Source organism: Ascochyta rabiei, chromosome 21 (genome assembly GCF_004011695.2).
Source record: "Ascochyta rabiei chromosome 21, complete sequence".
Lineage (NCBI taxonomy): Eukaryota > Fungi > Ascomycota > Dothideomycetes > Pleosporales > Didymellaceae > Ascochyta > Ascochyta rabiei.
Window position 1 is genome coordinate 454,665 of NC_082425.1, and position 19,651 is coordinate 474,315.

The following is a 19,651-nucleotide window of genomic DNA, read 5'->3' on the forward strand; positions in this document are numbered from 1 at the left end:
TCGTTGTTCGGTTACTCGACTGACGCGCTGGGAGCTATACCGAAATGCATCAAGCTAATGAGGCTCAATGTCACCCCAACCTCGCCTAAAGAAGAGAACTCTGCACTTATTGTGACCGAGAGACTCCCGTGAGGATTGAGCAGACCATTTTACTTTCCTCAAAGCCGCTCGCGCTTACTGACCCCGCATTCTCCCCCGAGGTTCTCCCCGCATCTCCACAACCTTCACCGTATTGATAATACGAAGATTGCCTAACCAATTTTGACCCAGCAGTATCGCAGCAATATGAACCGAATGACGACATATCCTCCGCCTACCGAAAGCTCTATCCTTATAAGACCGTCAAGCATCTTAGTGGGGTGGTTAGAAGATCATCATCCACCGCTATGAAGCTTGTCTGTATTTTTGTGGTTGGTAGTGTAGCTGTTGCCCAACAGGTTTACATTCCGGTGAAAGGACCATCACCACAATCCGAATGCGCTATCAATGGGAGCTATGCAACAGCGACCCCTGTATACTCCTACCGGGAGTTCAGCTTCACCCAGACCGAGACAATCCGAACAGCAACCTCTCGTCCAGCCCCAACAACTACTAGGTTATTTGCACCTCCATACGCATCGCTCAGCAGTCTTGTCCCTAGCCTGACAACGACACAATGGGGCAACTGGGACCCTTCATCGAATGCGAGCGCCACGGATACTGGAGCGCCGTATGGAAATGCTTCCTGGACAGCTGTTTGGAAAAAGGTCACATGGACGAACTTCACTCGTGGAATATACTCAACTACGGTGGAGCCCACAGCTGTGCCCACTAGTGAGCTTATCCTGCCTCCTCCCGAGTACCTTATGCATCGAGATTGCTACAAATTCCCTGCAGACTTCATGCTAGGCGTTGTACGTAGACTGAGGTTTATAGTAGTAAGAACGAGACACTGACTTCCTCCGAGGCAGCAAGTGCGGTTCAAATTGAGGGCGCAATAGCAGACGAAGGACGAACGCCAGTCCACATGGACGCCTTGAGCCTACTCAACCCGGGGGCAGCGCCAGACTACATCACCAACGAAAACTACTATCTGTACAAGCAGGACATCGAACGTATTGCCTCTATGGGTATCGAGTATTATCGTTTCTCAATTCCGTGGTCACGCATCTTGCCTTTTGTGCTTCCGGGGACACCCGTGAACAAGCAAGGTCTAGATCATTACGACGACATCATCAATTTTGTCCTGGAAAAGGGCATGCTACCAGCTATCGTCCTACATCACACCGACACACCTTTGCAGTTTTACTCTAACATTTCAGATATCTTGATCACGCCTGGAACTGGTGGTATTGGATACACAGACTCGGGCTTCCAGTACTCGTATAAGAACGTATCGTACGAGGATGCTTTTGTCAACTATGGTAAGATTGTCATGACACATTTCGCCGATCGTGTACCCATTTTCTGGACTTTCAACGAGCCCCTCCTTGGGTCGAGAAACGGCAGGTCCATTAACACTGTTATCAAAGCACATGCAAGACTATATCACTTCTATCATGAAGATATCAAAGGTACTGGCAAGATCTCGATCACTTTCAACGACAACTTTGGAGTCCCTCGCGACCCCAAGAACCCGGCCGATGTCGATGCTGCAAACCACTTTAACTCATTCCAACTTGCCACATTCGCCAATCCAATCTTCCTCGGCATCGACTATCCAGCGTCATACAGAATGACGGTCGCCGACTACGTACCTCTGAGTTCGTCTGACCTAGCCTATTTGAAGGGTACGGCGGACTTCTTCTCCATCCAACCCTACACAGCTACCGTCGTCAGCCCACCGCCCAGTAGCTCCATCGCGGACTGCGCATCCAACATTACGCATCCATTGCGGCCTTACTGTGTGACACAAAGCACCACTGTTCACGATACACAATGGAACATCGGATATCGCAGCCAATCATACGTATACATCACGCCTACCTACTTCCGCACATACCTCAACTACCTCTGGAACACTTTCAAAGCACCTGTAGCCGTTACCGAATTTGGCTTCCCGGTATTTGGAGAGGCGGAGAAAGAGTTGAAGGACCAGCTGTTCGACAGCCCAAGGAGCCAATACTACCAGAGCTATTTGAACGAGGGATTTAAGGCAATCTGGGAGGATGGCGTGCAGTGGATTGGTGCTTTTGCATGGAGCTTTGCGGACAACTGGGAGTTCGGCGATTATGACCAGCACTTCGGCATTCAAACAGTGAACCGAACCACGCAGGAAAGGAGGTATAAGAAGAGTTTTTTCGACTTCGTGGACTTTGTCGAGAGTCGGCGACAAAAGGAGTAAACAAGAATGACTGCTGAACCGGATGGCCATTACAGATAGCTTCGATTGAAGTTCGTTGCAACTGCAGTTGTTGCTTAACAACTTTGTCAATTCGAACCCTTGTCATCATGACCTCGTCATCACACCTCCCCCTGTCGCACTCACACAGCTTCCTGTCATCCATGCACTATCACTCCCACATATCACGCTCACAATAGCTGCAGCCTCGTCAATATACGCCGGCCTACCCCCGACAATGCAGGTCCTCTCGCGTTGAGATTGAAAGCAGTGTCATATGCTTCAGCTGTCAGGCTCTCCAAAGCTTCCGGGTTCGCCACGCCGGCATTGTTAATAATCATGTCGATCTGGAATTTGTTTTCAGCGTCCGAAAACTCCGCCTTCGCTATCTCGACGAGTCGTTTGGGACCATCGAGGGTCGAGAGGTTGGCCTGTGCAGAAGCTGCTTTTACTCCATAACTCGATCGCAGCTCCTCGACTACCTCCTGTGCTTTCTCTTTCGAACTGTCTGAGGTGTAATTCACAACAATGCTTGCGCCTTTCGCGGCGAGATGGCGAGCAATCACCGCACCGAAACCTGCACATGGTCAACAATCTGTTTGTGCGAGGTATGTGCACAGCATCGTACTACGAGATGATCCTGTTACGGTGGCTAGTTTGCCCTCGAACGGTCGCTGGCCTGACATGGTTTCTGGGAAGTCTGAAGCTGAAGGACCGGGACAGGTTCGTCAAGACGAGGGCGTCTGGCCGAAAGCAACCGAAACCAAAAGCAGGGGCCCGAGGATTTCTAACGCGCTCCGAGAGTCAAAAGGTAGAAAGGAAAGTCTTATTGTGGGCCTTGAGGTACGGGTAAGGCGTGGCTGCCCCATGTTTACCTATGATAGCTAGAACGCGTCTAGGTGTGAGGCGAAGGATTCGAAGCGGCTCGGCTAGAGTAACTACGGCATCATGCCTTCCACCATCTAGACAATATTGTTGGATCGGGCGTTGCAATACTGGAGCATTGCTTCGATAGATTGTTGGACATCTCAGGGGTCGATCAATGACAGTGCGTCTCATTGCCCTTCTCACCTAATGTTGACCCTCAGTCTCCATGGACGCGGCACGCTCCACAGCAGAGACAGTGGGAAGTGCTTATGAGATCTCGCTCCTGTAGGATCAAATGTTGCGGCTTTCCGAGGCTGAGAAAACATGCATACACTTAGAGGCATCCGTTCCCAACCATCGCCGTCTTTTCTTTGCTAACATCTGACCCTCGAGCTTCAATGCACATCCTATTTGGTCTCTACGGTGATGGCCGGCGCTACATCTAACTCACTTGCCATCGTGATATTGCTTCTTCTTCCGTTCGATCTGATCACAGTGTTTTTGCGGTTCCACATTCGACTTTCTAGACGAGTATGGGGTTCTGGCGACCGGGCTATGCTCATCTCGATTGTGATTCTTGGTGTCATAAGCACTGGTAAGACATGCCGACCTGACAGACCAACAGCCCTTCTTCCTGGCAACTGCGGGGTCCATAGTTACCTTGGTATAGAGTGGCCTCTGTTTTTGAGATCACGAAACTCATTGGCGAGCAAACGAAGAAAGGCCTCTTCGTAAGCCCCCGCACAACCACATTAGCTGATCAGTCTGCGTAGTGGTATTTTGTTCTGGGCCATGACCTGAATTGGTCCATTGATTTCACTTTCCTCAGGATTGTCGTGGAGAGGCGATGGGTGATTTGGACCATAGATATCGCCCTGGTGCTCATGACACTCGCATCAGCATCGACGTGAATTTTCCAGATGGTGCACTGTAGACCAATGCGAGCCATCTGGGATGCTGATGCTCTTGCGAATAGGGGCGAGTGCATCAGCCGCAGATATCTCGCCGCTATGTCAACTACACTCGCTGCCGTCAGCATTGCAACAGATTGGTATATGACCTTGATGTGAGTCCTCTATCGTCTGTACCTTCAGCGAAGTGCAACCGACTAACCTCAACAGACCCATCCCACTCCTTTGGAGCATACAAATGAAAACCCGCATCAACCTCTCGGTCGTTGGTCTATTAGCTCTTGATATCTTTCCAGCAGCCTTGTGCAAACCCGCCGAGTAATTGTTTGTGGTCTAGCTTATACGTTTACAGTGCATCTACCGCAGGCACCCTTCGACTCGCGACAGTCGTAAGGTCCTCCCCCGCCATTGCAACTAGCGAAGACAATCTCTACGCCCTCAATCCAGCCATGACTTGGGCCCATGCAGAGCCAGCGATGGCGATGATTGCCGCCAACTTACCTGCACTTCGACCTGTGCCCGAGACAGCTCTCCACTTCATCTCGACCTTGACGTCACACAGCAGGTCTGCCCACTCGTTGGCCGCCAGAGGGAGCAACGAGTTGGGGCCAACTGCCCTGAGAGACGACGTTGATGGAGATAGAGGCAATGAGACCAGGATCATGGAAGGGTGTGCTGGAGATGATGCTCGATCAAGTCTTGGTGATGACGAAATTCAGACGAGGATTGTGCGTCCAGATCAAGGCAAAAGGATAGAAAGAAGCCATGGCGTAAGATCAGAAACGGGGTAGAGACGCAACGCGAATTGCAAAGCGTTCAGCATCGTCAAGGCAGGGTGTTCGAAGTGATTGATAACTTTTAAGTCTAATGCGAGCGCAGGCACATAGGCACTGGCGCTACTACGATAATATAACAGCGCTCTACAGCGCGAAGCTGGAGGTTCTTGAAATGAGAAGAGAAGATGGAGAAACCAAAACGCCGTGACCCTTCGCTATGCACGCAGGAAAGAGAGAAAGACTGACGAGTCACACCCCTGCTCGGTCCACAATCTACCACGCTCCTCTGTCAATCGGTGCTCATGCGTCCTGATGTTGCTGCTGCTGCACTTGTTGAGACTCCTTCTCGTCAATGTCGCTCTCAGTCCTTGGTACTGCAAAGCTCTTCCTGACGACCATATCCGCCTTGGTCTTTGTCAACAGCGCATCGCGGATATCTTGCTTGCTACGTCCAGCCCAGCCGTTGAAGCTCTTGTAGCTCAAAGGCCAGATTGGCATGTTGCCCTCGCGGCGCATGAACTCGAATGTCGTGGGTGCAGGCTGTGCGGTGATGCAGTCGATGTCCATCTCCAACTCCTCACAGAAGGCCTCGAGCGGCAAATCGTTTACGTCGTGGCCGAAGGGGTTCTCAACTTCGCGACCGATGGCGGAGAGACCAAGGATGATATAAGCAGCGAAGATGGTACCAGGGATGGTGATCCACTCGAGCGAAGCAAACAGCTGGAAAGGCAACACCATAACGTAGACCCATGTAATCTGCGAGATGGCGATGGAGTAGGCAATGGGCAAAGGTGTGTTGAGGACGCGATCGAGACCGACGAGACACTCGTTGAGAGCGACGACACCAGTGACTGATGTGAGTTAGTGATATGAACGAAAGAGTCGTCTTGCTGCTCGAACTTACTAGCTTGGTTCTGGTAGAGACCAATCTTGAGGGTCTCGTTGTTGATAATGCTGTGGACGTAGGCGGAGAAATGGTTGAGAATCTCGAGAGGCAGGTTACCGAGAGGCTTCTTGGAGCGCTTGATCCTCTTGCGGGGGTTCGACTCGGCGAAGGTGACGCCCAAGTACTCGCCAGTGGACTTCAATTTGCTGTACTCGCGGGCCTTGGGAATGTCGATTTCAGCAGCCTTGGCAAAAGTATCGAGGTACTCAATGCGTTCCTTCAGGTCAGGGTAGTCGATACCAGGCTCGAAGCGGAGTCTGTGCTTGACGGAACACGCAAACGCATTGAGAAGGTTCAGAGCCGTTAATTTAGCCAAAAGGTCTTCCTTGCCCAACTCGCCCTCGCGTTCATCGGTGTGGATCCACACAGTACGCGCCAAGTTCTGGCTGACAAGCTGCAGCTGACTCCAGTACTTCCTGCCTTCTGTATACCGTTCGTAGGCGGAGCTAGTGCGGAACGAGATCGCGAGACCAACGACGAAACCGAGGACCGTCAACAGCAAGTTGCTGACGTTTAAAGGATACACCTTCTTGGAGATGACGGTGATCGCCGTGGACCAGAGAGTGACAACAAGCAAGGGAATGATCATCTTTGGCAAGACGGAACCATGCATGCGAAAAAAGATTGGCCACTTCGAGTGCTTAGCCATATCGCGAGGTCCGATCTAAGCATGTTAGTTGGCTTCGTACGTTGAGTTCATGATTCGGTCGTACAAAGTAGTCTTCAGCATCGAGACTGCCTGTCGTCTGTATGCGCGAAGGAGGCTGATACGTGACTGTGCGATGTCGCCATGAGCGTGGCGAGGTTGGACCTTCATCGTCACCAGCAACGGTGCTGCTTGTAGGAGGGATATTGATGTTTGTTGGCCTGAGGGTTTCGGCACCCGTGGACACAGATGATGCCGCCATCGTGGTGTGGTGTGATCAGATGCAGTCTACTGTCCAGCAGTGTGAGTGCGGTAGCGGTAACAATGCGCTTGTATATGGTGACGACGGAAGGCGGAGTGTTTGTTGCAGGCGGTAAGGTGAGAGTGAATGTGACAAAGAAATAAGAGGATGAAAGATACACGACCTGATGGGATCGAGGACCACGCGCTCAAAGTGGAGATACTCGCGGGCCATGTCAGTCCTTATTTATAACATCACCTTGCACAAAAATTCCTCGTCTCATAAAATGCCCCGACACACTCCACGGGGGCTCCCGCTTCGGTGTCAGAATGGCGCAGCCACCAGTCAAACGGCCACTTTACATGCGGCCCCTGCATACCAACCGACTTGCCCCTGAGTAAGGCGTTACAGTCTGGCCAATTGCCTGTGGATCCCTCAGCTAGCGACAAGCCATTCACGGCGCAAGCGGTCTTGGCCCCGCAAGGGCAAAACATAGATGCTGTGTTTCATGAAACACTTCTTTGACATTTTTGCAGGCTTGGCTTGTCAGCGTACATACCACAACGAACAGCTGCATCGTTCTCATCACCGACCGACATGGCCGCCTATTTCTTACATCTTAACTGCCAGTGGATTCCTCGGTAATCATCGTACGAATCTGGCCCACATCGTGCACAAAGTGCAGACGGCGACGCGTGGTCTCTGCATTGGTAAAGGCCAAGCGTTGGCTTCGCCTCAAGTGTCAAGTGGATCAGGACACCTACAGTCTTGTGCGCACCGAGCCGGAGCCGCGCGATCGCGACTACCCCTGGCTTTGTCCTAGCGAATAGAAGCCTTCTTAGGGAAATTCAAACATCGCCATCTTCTGCAGCCACTTGCACAACATTCCCATTCGGTTCGGGGACGTCGGGAAAGGAAACCAGAATGAGTGCTTGCCACATGGCGGTTTCACGAGAGATTGTCGATCGGTCGAGTACCAAACTCGGCGACCGTACCGTAGCGCGTGCTGCTGGCTGTTCTTCTCACCCCCGAGTTGTTGTTGTTTTGGTTGTTGAGATGCAGGTCGTTTGGGATTCGTATCGATCGAAATAGACTGACAGTTGTCAACGATCAGCGGTGGGGCAGGGGCGCGAGATGTGAACCGCAGTCACGCAGTGGCTCTGGGCGAGTCCAGCACTGCTGATCTAGAGGCGCGAACGTCAAAGTCATGGAAAGGCGTATAATTTCGTTGTTGTCAGTCCAGATTGCACAACAGCTCCGTCTTAATCCAAGTGGCTTTACGTCATACTCTGGTGTTATCGGTAGGTCTACAATACGCGTAGTTGAGGCGTGGAAGTAAGGCAAGCTCGACCCTTCCTACATTGTACAACACCTCGAGCTACCCCAGATCGATGAGCGACAGGGGTTTTCTATACAGTTCTGGTGCAACCACTTCTGGAAGTGTGGGGTGCAGCGGTAGTGCTAGACAATGGTGCCGGTTGAACCGTCCTATCCGAACACTATTCGAACTTCACTCAGGTCCTCTCCAACACAAAAACACCCAAGTTCAAAAGGCTGAGAGCAACTCTCGTAATACAAAGTTTACCATCCTCCTCTCATAGCGATCCTCTTACGCTCCTCCTGCCCCCTCTTTAGCTCCATACCAAGCTCTCGAACTCTCCAAGTCTCTCCGTCTACAGAAATCTTCACCCTCTTGAGCCTCTCTAGCAGCACGCGATAGTGCGCACCCTTGAAGCCTTCGCCAGTCCAGATTATGTTCCACATGTCCAGAAGCTTTTTCGCCACAGTTCGCGGATGCACAATGCCGTACGTCGCCACGTCAAGTGGGTAGTCTTCAGGCAACCACATAGTCATCGGCTCCCATGGAGAGACCACATTCAGGATTAGCTCATCAATCATGATATTTTTGGAAGAGGGGCCGGGAGTAGGAGTGGCGTTTATGGGACGCATAAGAGCGTCGCCGTCGAAGAATCGCTTCAAGGCAGCGCAGATAGCCCAGGATGTACGATCAGGTGGGCATTGATTGTTTTCCCATTTTGCTGTTCGATTGCCATGAATTCGAATATCAATCCAGAGGTTGTCGAGTGTAGTTGTCAAGGGTGGAAGATATGGTATCGGGCTTCTGTTGCCGAGCTTCAACATCCTCTGCGGCGTGGTAAAGATTCTGTCTGCCCAAGATGGTAACAAGCTATGCTTTTCCTCTTGCTCGCATGGCCTGTTCGTCACGATTGGTAATGAAAGCCAGGAAAATGCGTGCGTGTTCTCACTATCCGCAATGCAATTCAGTTTGGCGACCAACAGACCACTTCTCTTAGCTCTTTCAATGGCCTCGGTAAGCTCGAGATTGATCTGACGACTACACGCAAGCAGGTTGGCACATGTACCTGGTATCGTCTCTGTGGAATACGAGCAGCCGTACTCGCCAGATTGTGTGCTGTCAGACTCCCGGATACGCCGCCATTTATGGTTTTGAGTATCGTCACGACGTGGTTGGGGAAGCGACCATGCAATGACAGACATGTATATCATATCGCGCAGCTCGCGCGGAAGCCCGAAGAGCTCAGGCATGCTGGCGATTTTTGGAAGCCGATATCCGAGTTCGGCAAAAGCTCCCAGCCTGCAGTCGTATTGCTGGTACACTAGTGTGCGTTGCCTCGATTTTTTGGGCTTTCGAGAGTGGGTAGCTGATGTTGACCAATCCTTGTTCAAAACTCCAGACTCGTCTGGGGGAGTAGTGATAGCGATGTCAGAGCTGTTACCAGGGTCAAGGATTCCTCAGACGTTGGTCGACCAGATGGATGTGCCAGGTCACCGCGCTCAGGCCTGTGTTGCAGCGGTCGCGTGGTACTGTTTCAGATGTCGCAGAGGTGCGCGAGAACCGAGTTACAGGATACCGACACCAGTGAGTATGTACTGTGGAGATTTTGCGAAATCGAGGTAGCGAGGGAAGCATGGCTGGGGTAAGGGCACGCCGTGAGAGCGCTGTCGTCATCCTCGGCACAATCAGATTGGGAGTTGCCCGAGCCACCAGCGAAGTTCTACATCAGCCTACTATGGTAGCAGGCGTAAGTAATGTAAGTGCGTCGCACAATGGCTGGTAATGAAGCCCCATGTATTGAAACCTTGATGGCTTATTACAGGGCAGACAGCAGGGACGTTCAGCAATTAGTATCGCTTTCGTTGGCTCAGATAGACAGAGAGAGTTCTTGCCTCTTCGGTCCGTTAGCCAGGATGCCGTTGTCCACCAACACCACTTGAACCTGATACCACAGTATGGCAGGACCAATCGCTACACTAGCCCTTTACTGCAAGATGCTGCTCTCCCCCCTCACGTCCGAACCGGGCAGCATATGGGGGGCCTAACCCAGCCCTGTCAGTGCAATCGTTCAATAGCCGCAACAGCTATAGCTATTTGAACTTGACCATGAACTCCCGATAGCTCTGTTCTAGCAGGAGATGGTGTATCTCCAGTATAGTTAGACGGGTTCAAGAGCAGTTGTGTGTCTTCGTGGGGCCGCATATGCTGCTGCGCACAGATCAGAGCAGTCGTATAACCGAGGGTGCAGTAGGTAGGTCTTCCCATAGACAGACGGCGCCTCGAGCAGCTGAAGATGGCATGAACGGTGACATGTACAGGCTGTATGCTGAGCACCTGCAGATCTGCGAGGATGAACCGAGAACTCGCTTGGACCCCTGGTATATGCAGGGTCGACGAATCTGAAATCGCTGTTCCGGTATTAGATGTTCGAACTGTGCAGTACAACCAACGGCCAGGCTGTCCTGCCAAGCAATGTCACCACGGCGCCCTCGCCAACACCTCGAGCTCTCCACCTCTTGGTCCAGCCATTGCGCCGCCAACCGCATTTGTTCGAGCAACCGCGGGTTCTCCCAAAAATGAACACGGCCGCAACGATGCGCGCCTTACGCGTGCGACCCTCGCTTGCACGTGCCCGTCTCCCTCATCCGCCGTTCCTGCACCCCACACGATCCGCAACGATAGCCGCCAACGAGGCCGCAACGAACGCTCGATCAGCGGGCACGCGCACCAAGAACTTCGCATACGGAACCATCCTCGCTGTCGGACTGTCGTTTGGCTACCTCTACATCACCGACACCCGCTCCAGCATCCACGAATGGCTCATTGTGCCTGCATTGCGCCAAATCTACCCTGACGGTGAAGATGCACACCATGCGGGAACCCGCATATTGGCCGCTTTGCACAGCTTTGGCCTGAACCCCAGAGAACGTGGCGACGCCGACACAAAGGGCGACCTCGCCGTCGAGGTCTTCGGTCACACATTGGCGAACCCCATTGGAACATCAGCTGGCATAGACAAGGGCGCCGAGGTACCCACACCTCTACTGGAGCTGGGCGCAGGCCTGGTGGAAGTTGGCGCCATCACCTTGCTGCCACAGGAAGGAAACCCTAAGCCACGTGTATTCAGACTGCCCAGCCAGAATGCGCTCATCAACCGCTACGGCTTCAACTCCGAGGGTGCCGAGGCTGTCGCTCAGAGGCTGCGCCAGCGTGTCAGGGAGTTTGCATACCACCAAGGCCTCGGTCTCGGCGAAGAGGCGGAGCAAGCGGTGCTCAACGGCGAAGCTGGCGTGCCTCCAGGCTCGCTGAAGCAGGGCAGGCTCATGGCCGTTCAGGTCGCCAAGAACAAGACGACTTCTGAGAATGACATCGATGCTGTTGTTGGCGACTATGCAACCGCTGTTGGTCATGTCGGCAAGTACGCCGACATCCTCGTCGTCAACGTCTCTTCGCCCAACACACCTGGACTGCGCACATTGCAGAATGCCGAGCCTCTCACACGGCTGCTGAGCGGTGTTGTCGGCGCAGTAAACAAGCTCGACCGCAAGACCAAGCCCGCCATCATGGTCAAGGTCAGCCCAGACGAAGACTCGGAGGAGCAGGTCTCCGGTATCGTCGAAGCAGTGTGGGACTCAGGTGTTGACGGTGTCATTGTCGGCAACACAACCAAGAAGAGGCCTGACCCGCTGCCCGCAGGCTACCAGCTCCCCGCCGCAGAGGCTAAGCTGCTGCTTGAGCAAGGAGGCTACTCTGGGCCGCAAATGTTCGAGCGCACACTCGCGCTTGTCAGCAAGTACAGAAAAGCCCTCGACGCTGGCCCGAAGCAGCTCCCCGCCCCGACAAAATCAGACCCCTCCACGCCCTCGTCAATGACCACAACGACCGTGGACCTCGACACACCAGCCCCCGCGTCCGCCTTCGACGACCTGTCCGAGTCGGCACCACAAATCACTGTGCAATCCACCCCTGACGCAGCGCCCGCGCCGAACGCGCCCCGTAAAGTCATCTTCGCTACCGGCGGCATCACAAACGGACGCCAGGCACGAGAGATTCTGGACGCAGGAGCAAGCGTAGCGCAGGTCTACACGGCAATGATCTATGGCGGTGCGGGTACCATCAGCAGAATCAAGCAGGAGATGAGAGACGAGGCTGCCAAGCAAAAAACCGCGACGAAGAACCAGGAAGTCGTGGTCGGGAGATGAAGATGCATGCATGCGTAGATTTCTAGTGCGTGGATAGAGCATGTAGTCATCCGAAGCTCCAATTGGCGATCCAATCTTCTAATCTCTATTCAGTGTCGTGTTGGAAAGTGGTTTCTCTTCGTGCTGCTCTTTACCCACACACACACACACACACACACAGCAACTCAAAGCTTTTCTCTCTCTCCTCCACGACTTAGTCAAACGAACAAGCGCTTAACCAGGCCCTCAACAGCATCATACACGCCCCCACTCTCCTGTCCCGTAGCCCTCTTCGTAATCGTCGGGATCTCGCTCTTCTCCACCTTGTAATTTCTCAAATCGCTATCCAGCTCCAAATCCCGCACCAGCTGCAGGATGCGCTCGCCGACCTGCTCCGCGTCTTTCTTCGCGTCGCCCGTCGCTGGCTCGCCGATAAAAGGCAGCAGGCGCGCTATCTGCGCCGCGGCTTCGGGGTCCTGCGCTTTCAGCTTCACGACGTGGCCGAGTGTTAGGCAGCTCGTGATGCCGTGGGGGATGCTGTAGGGGGAGCCGAGAGCGTAGCCCAGGGCGTGGGAGAGGCCGAGGCCGCCTTTGATGTTGTAGCCGAGGAAACCGAGGGATGCGAAGGCGGCGAGTTGGAGGTTAGTGATGACGTTGTCGTCGGTGGGGTCCGTGGTGTATTTCTTCAGGTTCGTGAAGAGTGAAGATGCGGATTGCAGACATAGCCAGCGTGCGGGCATCTCGCTGGCGGTTGGGTGGTACAGTAGCTCGATTGCGTGGTCCATGGCGCGCAGACCTGTCGAGGTCCATAGGCGCGCCGGCGTGTGCTTTGCGAAAGTGCTGTCGTAGAGGACTACGTGCGGGACGAGTTCTTTACCGCGGACGCCGGTTTTTACTCCGTTGGATTCCGTGTACCCTGCCATCATGGTGCATTCGGAGGCAGAGAGCGTGGTGGGGATGGCGATGTGGTGCAGCCATTTTCCGTTCTTGTCGTGCAGTCGGTAGGAGATTGCCTTTGCTGAATCGATCGGACTTCCGCCGCCGATACTGATTACTGTATCAACGGAGTCGTCGTTTTCGACAATCTTGGTCGCTTTGTCTAGTTGGGCGACAGGCGCATGCTCGCCGATCTTGCTGAAGGTGCCGGCGTGTTTGGAACCCAGAATCTTCTCGACATCTTTTATGAGCGGCGTCTTAGTAGCGAGCGAGTTACCTGTGATGATGAATGCTTTGCTGTTTTCGCTAGGAAGACAGTCGAGGAGGTGTTTCTTCACTGAGCCGCTGCCATAGTGGAGACGTTGGAGTTGTGTAGGCTGCCAGAGGCCGGAGAGTGGGTTGCTTGTGGCGTCTGTCATCTTTGTCTTGGATTTTGTTGATGCGTAACGGATGTGACGAGTGTGCGGGTTGCTGACACTGGATGCGCAAGACGGTATTTGCGTAGACAGGCTAGAGTCACGCTTTACTACTGTGCTGACAAAAGGTATCTTGCATTTGCCGAATCCGCGGACGGAAAGGCTGGGAGAAGCTGCTATCGCTCGAATTGGTCTTGTTGCTAGATGCTTCATGGAATCTACGATCAGTGAATGGAGTTTGGACGCTGCCACGTGGATTTGATATACAGATTGTATGAAGTCATGTGGTGACGTAGGAGCTGACCGACTCACTCGTCAAAGTTCCGAGGTCTGGAAACTGAAGGCCGGCATACTCCAGAACCAAATCACAGGTATGTCTCGAACATCGTTTTCAGGATCTGATACAATCAAGGCATTCGTGGTTCAAACTGGTATTGCTAGAGTGGAGAAGCAATGTCATTGGCATCTCGCATCTCTATGCTGTTGTACAATCATCTCTGCTATTACAGCGTCCACAGTGGCTTTTCCCACCCATGATATGGATCTCGTTACAGGACATGACCCAAGTGTCGAATAAAGGGTAGTACAAGGTAGTAAAACAAACGCTGAGAGAAGAGAAACCGAAGAGAGGTATAGGTACAAGATGTTCAAACACGTAGAGGGAAATGTACAAGTCTAGAAAGACCTAACCCAGACCGACCGTGACCGGATGCAAGACGCCCGCTTTTGCCGCAAAAAAGAAGTAAGACGGAACGAGGAGCTAGCGATTAAAGCGTTTACTGCTTCTTCTCGCCCTCACCCTCGGGCTGCTGCTGCTGCTGCTCGCCCTGGTTCTGGCTCTCGTTGCGGGCCTTGTGCATCTGGTCGAAGAGGCTCAAAGAAGCGTTCTGGAGCTCGTCGGTCTTCTCCTTGATCTCGGCGGCGGTAGCGGTACCCTCACCAGACTGGCTCTGGGCGATGAACTCGCGCATGGAGGTGATCTTCTCCTTGATCTTCTCGGCCTCGGTCTTGTCAAGACGGTCCTCGAACTCCTTGAGAGCCTTCTCGGTGTCGTTGACGACGGAGTCAGCGCGGTTGGCGGCCTCGATGGCGTTCTTGCGCTCCTTGTCCTGCTCAGCGTAACGCTCAGAGTCCTGGACCATGGACTCAATCTCAGAGTCGGATAGACCAGAGCCGGAAGCGATGGTGATGGACTGGTCCTTGTTGGTGGACTTGTCCTTGGCGTGAACGTGAACAATGGAGTCAGCGTCAATGTCGAAGGTGACCTCGACCTGGGGGACACCACGGTGGGCAGGAGGAATACCAACAAGCTGGAAGTTGCCCAACAGCTTGTTGTCACGGACGAGCTCACGCTCACCCTGGTAGACCTTGATCTCGACAGCGGACTGGAAGTCAGCCGCGGTGGAGAAGACCTGGGACTTCTTGGTGGGAATGGTGGTGTTGCGGTTGATCAGACGGGTGAAGACACCACCGAGGGTCTCGATACCGAGGGACAGGGGGGTGACATCGAGCAGGAGGAGGTCAGTGACCTCACCAGCAAGGACAGCACCCTGGATGGCAGCACCAATGGCGACGGCCTCATCGGGGTTGACAGACTTGGCGGGATCGCGGCCGAAGATGCTCTTGACAGACTCGGTGACCTTGGGCATACGGGTCATGCCACCAACGAGGATGACCTCGGAGATCTCCTTGGCGGAGAGGTTGGCATCCTTCAGAGCCTTGCGGACGGGGTCGATGGTCTTGGAGATGAGGGGATCCATCATCTTCTCGAGCTGAGCACGAGTGAGCTTCTGGTTGATGTGCTTGGGGCCGGAGGCATCGGCAGTGATGAAGGGCAGGTTGATGTCGGTCTGCGAAGAGGAAGACAGCTCGATCTTGGCCTTCTCGGCGGCCTCACGGATACGCTGGATAGCCATGCGGTCGTTGTTCAGATCGATGTTCTGCTCCTTCTTGAACTGCTGGACGAGGTGGCGGACGAGGGTGATGTCGAAGTCCTCACCACCGAGATGGGTGTCACCGTTGGTCGACTTGACCTCGAAGACACCGTTCTGGATCTCGAGGATGGAGATATCGAAGGTACCACCACCAAGATCGTAGACGGCGACGACGTTGTCAGTGGCCTTGTCCAGACCGTAAGCAAGGGCGGCAGCGGTAGGCTCGTTGACGACACGGAGAACGTTGAGACCAGCGATCTGACCGGCGTCCTTGGTGGCCTGACGCTGAGAGTCGTTGAAGTAGGCGGGGACAGTAACGACGGCGTTCTTGACGTTCTTGCCCATGTAGGACTCGGCAGTCTCCTTCATCTTTCCGAGGACGAAGCCACCGACCTGGGAGGGCGAGTACTTCTGTCCCTGGGCCTCGAGCCAGGCATCACCGTTGGTGTGCTGGACGATCTTGTAGGGAACCTGCTGAATGTCCTTCTGGACCTCGGCGTCGGTAAACTTGCGACCGATGAGACGCTTGGTAGCGAAAAGAGTGTTCTCAGGGTTGACGACGGCCTGACGCTTGGCGGCGATACCGACGAGACGCTCGCCCTCCTTTGTGAAGCCAACAACGGAAGGTGTTGTGCGGCCACCTGCAGATGGTGTTAGCTGATGCACTCTCTCGTGGTTGATGAGATGGCAGATGTGATGCAGACGTACCCTCAGAGTTTTCGATGATGCGAGGGACCTTGCCCTCCATGACGGCGACGGCCGAGTTGGTTGTACCCAAATCGATACCGATGACGGAGCCCTTGACCTTCTCCTCGCCGCCCTCAGCATAGCGCGCGAATGTTGTGCTGAAGGGGGCGCGCAGGGTGGGTGTGCGACGGGCAGCAGAGGCCACGCGCGGCGCGAACTGGTGATGAAGTCAGCGACAGCTCAGACGGGCAGCTGGATGCCATGGCGGCGTGGCGACTTACCGTCCGTGATAATCTTGAGGACAACATTATGGGTGTGTGTGAGGCGCTGCTGGAGATGGAAGCAACAAGTGAAGGAATGCGGAAGGGGCGCAATGGGGATGGGTGATGGATTATATGATGGCGATGGGGAGCTTGGACACAGAAAAAGTTCGGAGCGAAGGTTCTGGCACGTTGGCTTGGCAATGCTGTCGCGATCATCGATGGATTCCGAGGTCGCCGCGAGTAACCAGCGTAGCCTGCGTCCGTGCTTCTGGCGCGCAGGGGGGCAAGAATCCACCATGGACGCACGCATCCGTGCGATGCCCTCGATGATGCGCTCGCTGCCAAAATGAGGCGTGTCACACTCTCGTCGAGCCTCTGCGCAATCATCCCGGCGCCGACAGTCGCCACTGCTGGCTGCTGGCTGCTGGCTGTTGGCTGCTGGCTGCTGGCTGCTGTTGATGGCTGCTGTTGATGGCATTGGACGAGGCTGTTCATCGCATGGCCGGCGCAGTGTGGCGCATGGCTCTGGCTGTGCCTTGGAGGCTTGGAGCTCGCTCAGCTCTTGTGTCTGTCGCGTGTGGGGAAGCCGGCTTCAATGCGCGCTGGAGGCACAACACCGACCTTAGCAAACTTCGCACCTACATCCTTCGCAGCACGCCTCGCCACCCGTGCAATCCTCCTGTGCCCTCTGTAGACCTCCCCCAACTTCATACAACCCCCGTTTTCCTCCTTCTCCTACGGCTGCCTGTCATCTTAGCGCGCCGCGTGTGACGTACAGCTCTCTGGCACCAGAACCGCTTGTTCTGCGCCTGCGACCGCAGAGACATGCAGCGGCCCACCTGACTGCGAAACATGACTGTCGATGACTTTCTGTAGGCCCCCGCAACCGCCTCTGCGCTGCATGGAATGCTAACGGCAGCAGGAGTCGCGACACGGACGCCTTCGTGCTGCCCTCCAAGTCGTACTATCCCACCAAGATTCCTATTGCGTGAGCCGCCCACGACTCGACTTGCTGCCAGGGCGCCAGGCTGATGGGCGCAGACATTACCAGCTACGACACTTCATTAGCTCGCCGGAGCAAGACCTCATCTACTATGCGAGCGGCTGCGACGTCTACTGCCTCAATGCAGCCACACAGACCCAGGCACACCTGACGACACTGCCCTTCGAGGCGCGCTGCACCGCATCAGCTCACGGCTATGTCTGTGTAGGAGGCGCAGACGATGGCAACTTTGCTGCCATCAAGGTCGCTGGCTTCCCTCCTGTAGACGACGCCGACGTGGACGCCTCATTGCCTCTCGACTTTGAGTATCGCTTCTCCCGTCCCCCACTGCTCGGTACCGCGCACCGCATACGCCTTGAAAAGATTGGAGAGGACATCGTCAACTCGATATCGATACACAGGCTGCCTGCCACCACCACCGACGGTCGCGACGATGTAGTAGCCGTACTTACCAACAACGACAAATCGGTGCGAGTCTACTCGCTGGTCGACAACCTGGAGCTATGTTGCATAGACTTGCCAATCGCCATGAACCACGCCACCATCTCGCCTGATGGCAAGTTCCTCGTAGCGGTCGGTGACCAGCAAACTGGCTTCTTCTTCGAACGATATCTTCCTGGACCGGAGAGAGGCAACTGGAGAGAGCCTAATGGGCGAATCACCTCGGTCCCATCAGAATGGAAGCTGTTCGAGGAAGTGGCATTGTACGTACCATCGAATCAGGCTGCTGAAGGATACTTTACCACGGCATGGTCACCCTCAGGCCGTCTGTGCGCCGTTGGCTCCGAGTGTGGCTACATTACAGTGTTTGACGTCGATTACCTAAAAGTGACCGAGTACGGAGAGGATGCCATACTCCAAGTAATCAGCTCAACGAGACCGGACGTATGCACAAGTGCTGGCGCAGTGCGGACGATGCAGTTCTCCCCAGCGCCATGGGACTTCTTAATCTGGAGCGAAGATCAAGGCAGAGTATGCGTTGCCGACCTACGCTCTGGCCTCAAGGTGAAGCAGGTACTTACCCTAGACCCAAAGGAGGAGGGCATCAACAAGGTGGAGATTGCCGATTTTGACTTGAGTCTCAACCCGCAAATGTCTGAGTTGCGTAGGGAAGCCGACTTCATTCGCAGATATCGCCGGGCGCTGGACTCTGAAGGGACACAGGCAGCGGTCGACGCTGCGAATGAATACTTCGAAGCAGATTCTGAGCGACAAAGAACGCTTCGGCGACTTGGGGTGGTCGAGTCGGATAACGATCCGCATGGACTGTCAACCGAAGAGCGGCGAATCCTCGAGACTTTGCGAACGTCACGTCACACCCTGGAAGCACGGCAACCAGGCATCAGACCCAGGAGTATCAACTACACAACGGCAAGCCATGTGGAAGCTGCACGGTATGATGCGCGCGAACGCACCAGGCTTGGCTTGCGAGCTAACATTCTGCTCAGGGAAAGGGCGGCTGCAGCCCGTGATTTGCCTTCTGACTTGCTAGATGAGCTTCTCTCAGAGAGCCTTCGACCCACAAACCGCTTACTCGGAGAGCGAACAGCACCTCGGCGTCAAGCTTCCGTTGTCGTTTCCATCAACGAAGGAACCGTCAATGTGCCACCTCATGCACAAACCAACATCACAGACGCTGCCACCACAAGGTCGCCAAACGCAATTGTTGCGCACACACGTAGCGAGGTTATCAATTCAACAGACGACGCCTGGCGCACCATCGAAGCAGCTCTTGCTAGCCAAGCACGTGCTGCCAACAACACAGCCCGTACCAGCGCATCCATTTTGGCTGCCAGCAACGCAAATCCAACGGCCCCCGAGCTACGCAGTGAAATGCGGCGTCTTCGCCAGCTCACGCAAATGCGCGAACGTCTTCGCAACGCACGCGCCAGCCAGCCTTCGACAGAGACGTACGAGTTCAGCTTGGGTTTTCGGAGACCAAGCCGCAGCACGCACAACTCAAGCCAGGGTGTGCGTACAGCCGGCCTGGCCATGAGTCAGGACGGTCGAACACTGTACTGTGGTACTGAGGAGGGCATCTTTGAGTTCAAGATGAACCTGCACGCTCGGAAAGGCTTTCCTGCCATCAGTCCCCGGTGAGAGGTGCGAGCGTCAAGTGACTCCAAAATGATGTCGTTTCTTCCTAGTGAATCTTTAATTTCTACATTTCGGCGTGGGCGGCGTTGGATTCTACTAAGCGTTGGCG

The 19,651-nt window shown here is 54.4% G+C and overlaps 8 protein-coding genes across 8 annotated transcripts, besides 4 other annotated features; 3 read left to right on the forward strand and 5 right to left on the reverse strand.

Annotated features, from left to right (window-relative positions):
* Positions 1 to 386: 386 nt before the first annotated feature.
* EKO05_0010971 (uncharacterized protein) lies at positions 387 to 2,323 on the forward strand (the record flags this gene model as incomplete). The annotated part of the gene is made up of 2 exons (XM_038943854.2): positions 387 to 893; positions 947 to 2,323. The coding sequence occupies 2 exons, from the start codon at positions 387 to 389 to the stop codon at positions 2,321 to 2,323; spliced, it is 1,884 nt and encodes a 627-aa protein (XP_038793231.2).
* Positions 2,324 to 2,511: 188 nt separating this feature from the next.
* On the reverse strand, positions 2,512 to 3,006 carry EKO05_0010972 (uncharacterized protein; the record flags this gene model as incomplete). The annotated part of the gene is made up of 2 exons (XM_038943757.1): positions 2,512 to 2,897; positions 2,949 to 3,006. 2 exons carry the CDS (start codon positions 3,004 to 3,006, stop codon positions 2,512 to 2,514), a joined length of 444 nt encoding a protein of 147 aa, XP_038793232.1.
* A 2,168-nt stretch (positions 3,007 to 5,174) lies between these two features.
* On the reverse strand, positions 5,175 to 6,728 carry EKO05_0010973 (uncharacterized protein; the record flags this gene model as incomplete). Its single annotated transcript, XM_038943910.1, has 3 exons — positions 5,175 to 5,725; positions 5,779 to 6,484; positions 6,534 to 6,728. 3 exons carry the CDS (start codon positions 6,726 to 6,728, stop codon positions 5,175 to 5,177), a joined length of 1,452 nt encoding a protein of 483 aa, XP_038793233.1.
* A 1,011-nt stretch (positions 6,729 to 7,739) lies between these two features.
* Positions 7,740 to 7,761: a tandem repeat.
* Positions 7,762 to 8,288: 527 nt separating this feature from the next.
* On the reverse strand, positions 8,289 to 9,275 carry EKO05_0010974 (uncharacterized protein; the record flags this gene model as incomplete). The annotated part of the gene is made up of 1 exon (XM_038947369.1): positions 8,289 to 9,275. The coding sequence occupies one exon, from the start codon at positions 9,273 to 9,275 to the stop codon at positions 8,289 to 8,291; it is 987 nt and encodes a 328-aa protein (XP_038793234.1).
* Positions 9,276 to 10,619: 1,344 nt separating this feature from the next.
* EKO05_0010975 (uncharacterized protein) lies at positions 10,620 to 12,227 on the forward strand (the record flags this gene model as incomplete). The annotated part of the gene is made up of 1 exon (XM_038947370.2): positions 10,620 to 12,227. The coding sequence occupies one exon, from the start codon at positions 10,620 to 10,622 to the stop codon at positions 12,225 to 12,227; it is 1,608 nt and encodes a 535-aa protein (XP_038793235.2).
* A 132-nt stretch (positions 12,228 to 12,359) lies between these two features.
* Positions 12,360 to 12,386: a tandem repeat.
* A 38-nt stretch (positions 12,387 to 12,424) lies between these two features.
* On the reverse strand, positions 12,425 to 13,561 carry EKO05_0010976 (uncharacterized protein; the record flags this gene model as incomplete). Its single annotated transcript, XM_038947371.1, has 1 exon — positions 12,425 to 13,561. The coding sequence occupies one exon, from the start codon at positions 13,559 to 13,561 to the stop codon at positions 12,425 to 12,427; it is 1,137 nt and encodes a 378-aa protein (XP_038793236.1).
* Positions 13,562 to 14,334: 773 nt separating this feature from the next.
* Positions 14,335 to 16,487, reverse strand: EKO05_0010977 (Hsp70 ATPase ssc1; the record flags this gene model as incomplete). The annotated part of the gene is made up of 3 exons (XM_038943927.1): positions 14,335 to 16,133; positions 16,201 to 16,396; positions 16,461 to 16,487. The coding sequence occupies 3 exons, from the start codon at positions 16,485 to 16,487 to the stop codon at positions 14,335 to 14,337; spliced, it is 2,022 nt and encodes a 673-aa protein (XP_038793237.1).
* Positions 14,364 to 14,381: a tandem repeat.
* A 362-nt stretch (positions 16,488 to 16,849) lies between the features above and the next one.
* Positions 16,850 to 16,910: a tandem repeat.
* Positions 16,911 to 17,294: 384 nt separating this feature from the next.
* On the forward strand, positions 17,295 to 19,545 carry EKO05_0010978 (uncharacterized protein; the record flags this gene model as incomplete). Its single annotated transcript, XM_038943693.1, has 4 exons — positions 17,295 to 17,314; positions 17,365 to 17,430; positions 17,484 to 18,839; positions 18,894 to 19,545. 4 exons carry the CDS (start codon positions 17,295 to 17,297, stop codon positions 19,543 to 19,545), a joined length of 2,094 nt encoding a protein of 697 aa, XP_038793238.1.
* Positions 19,546 to 19,651: the final 106 nt, after the last annotated feature.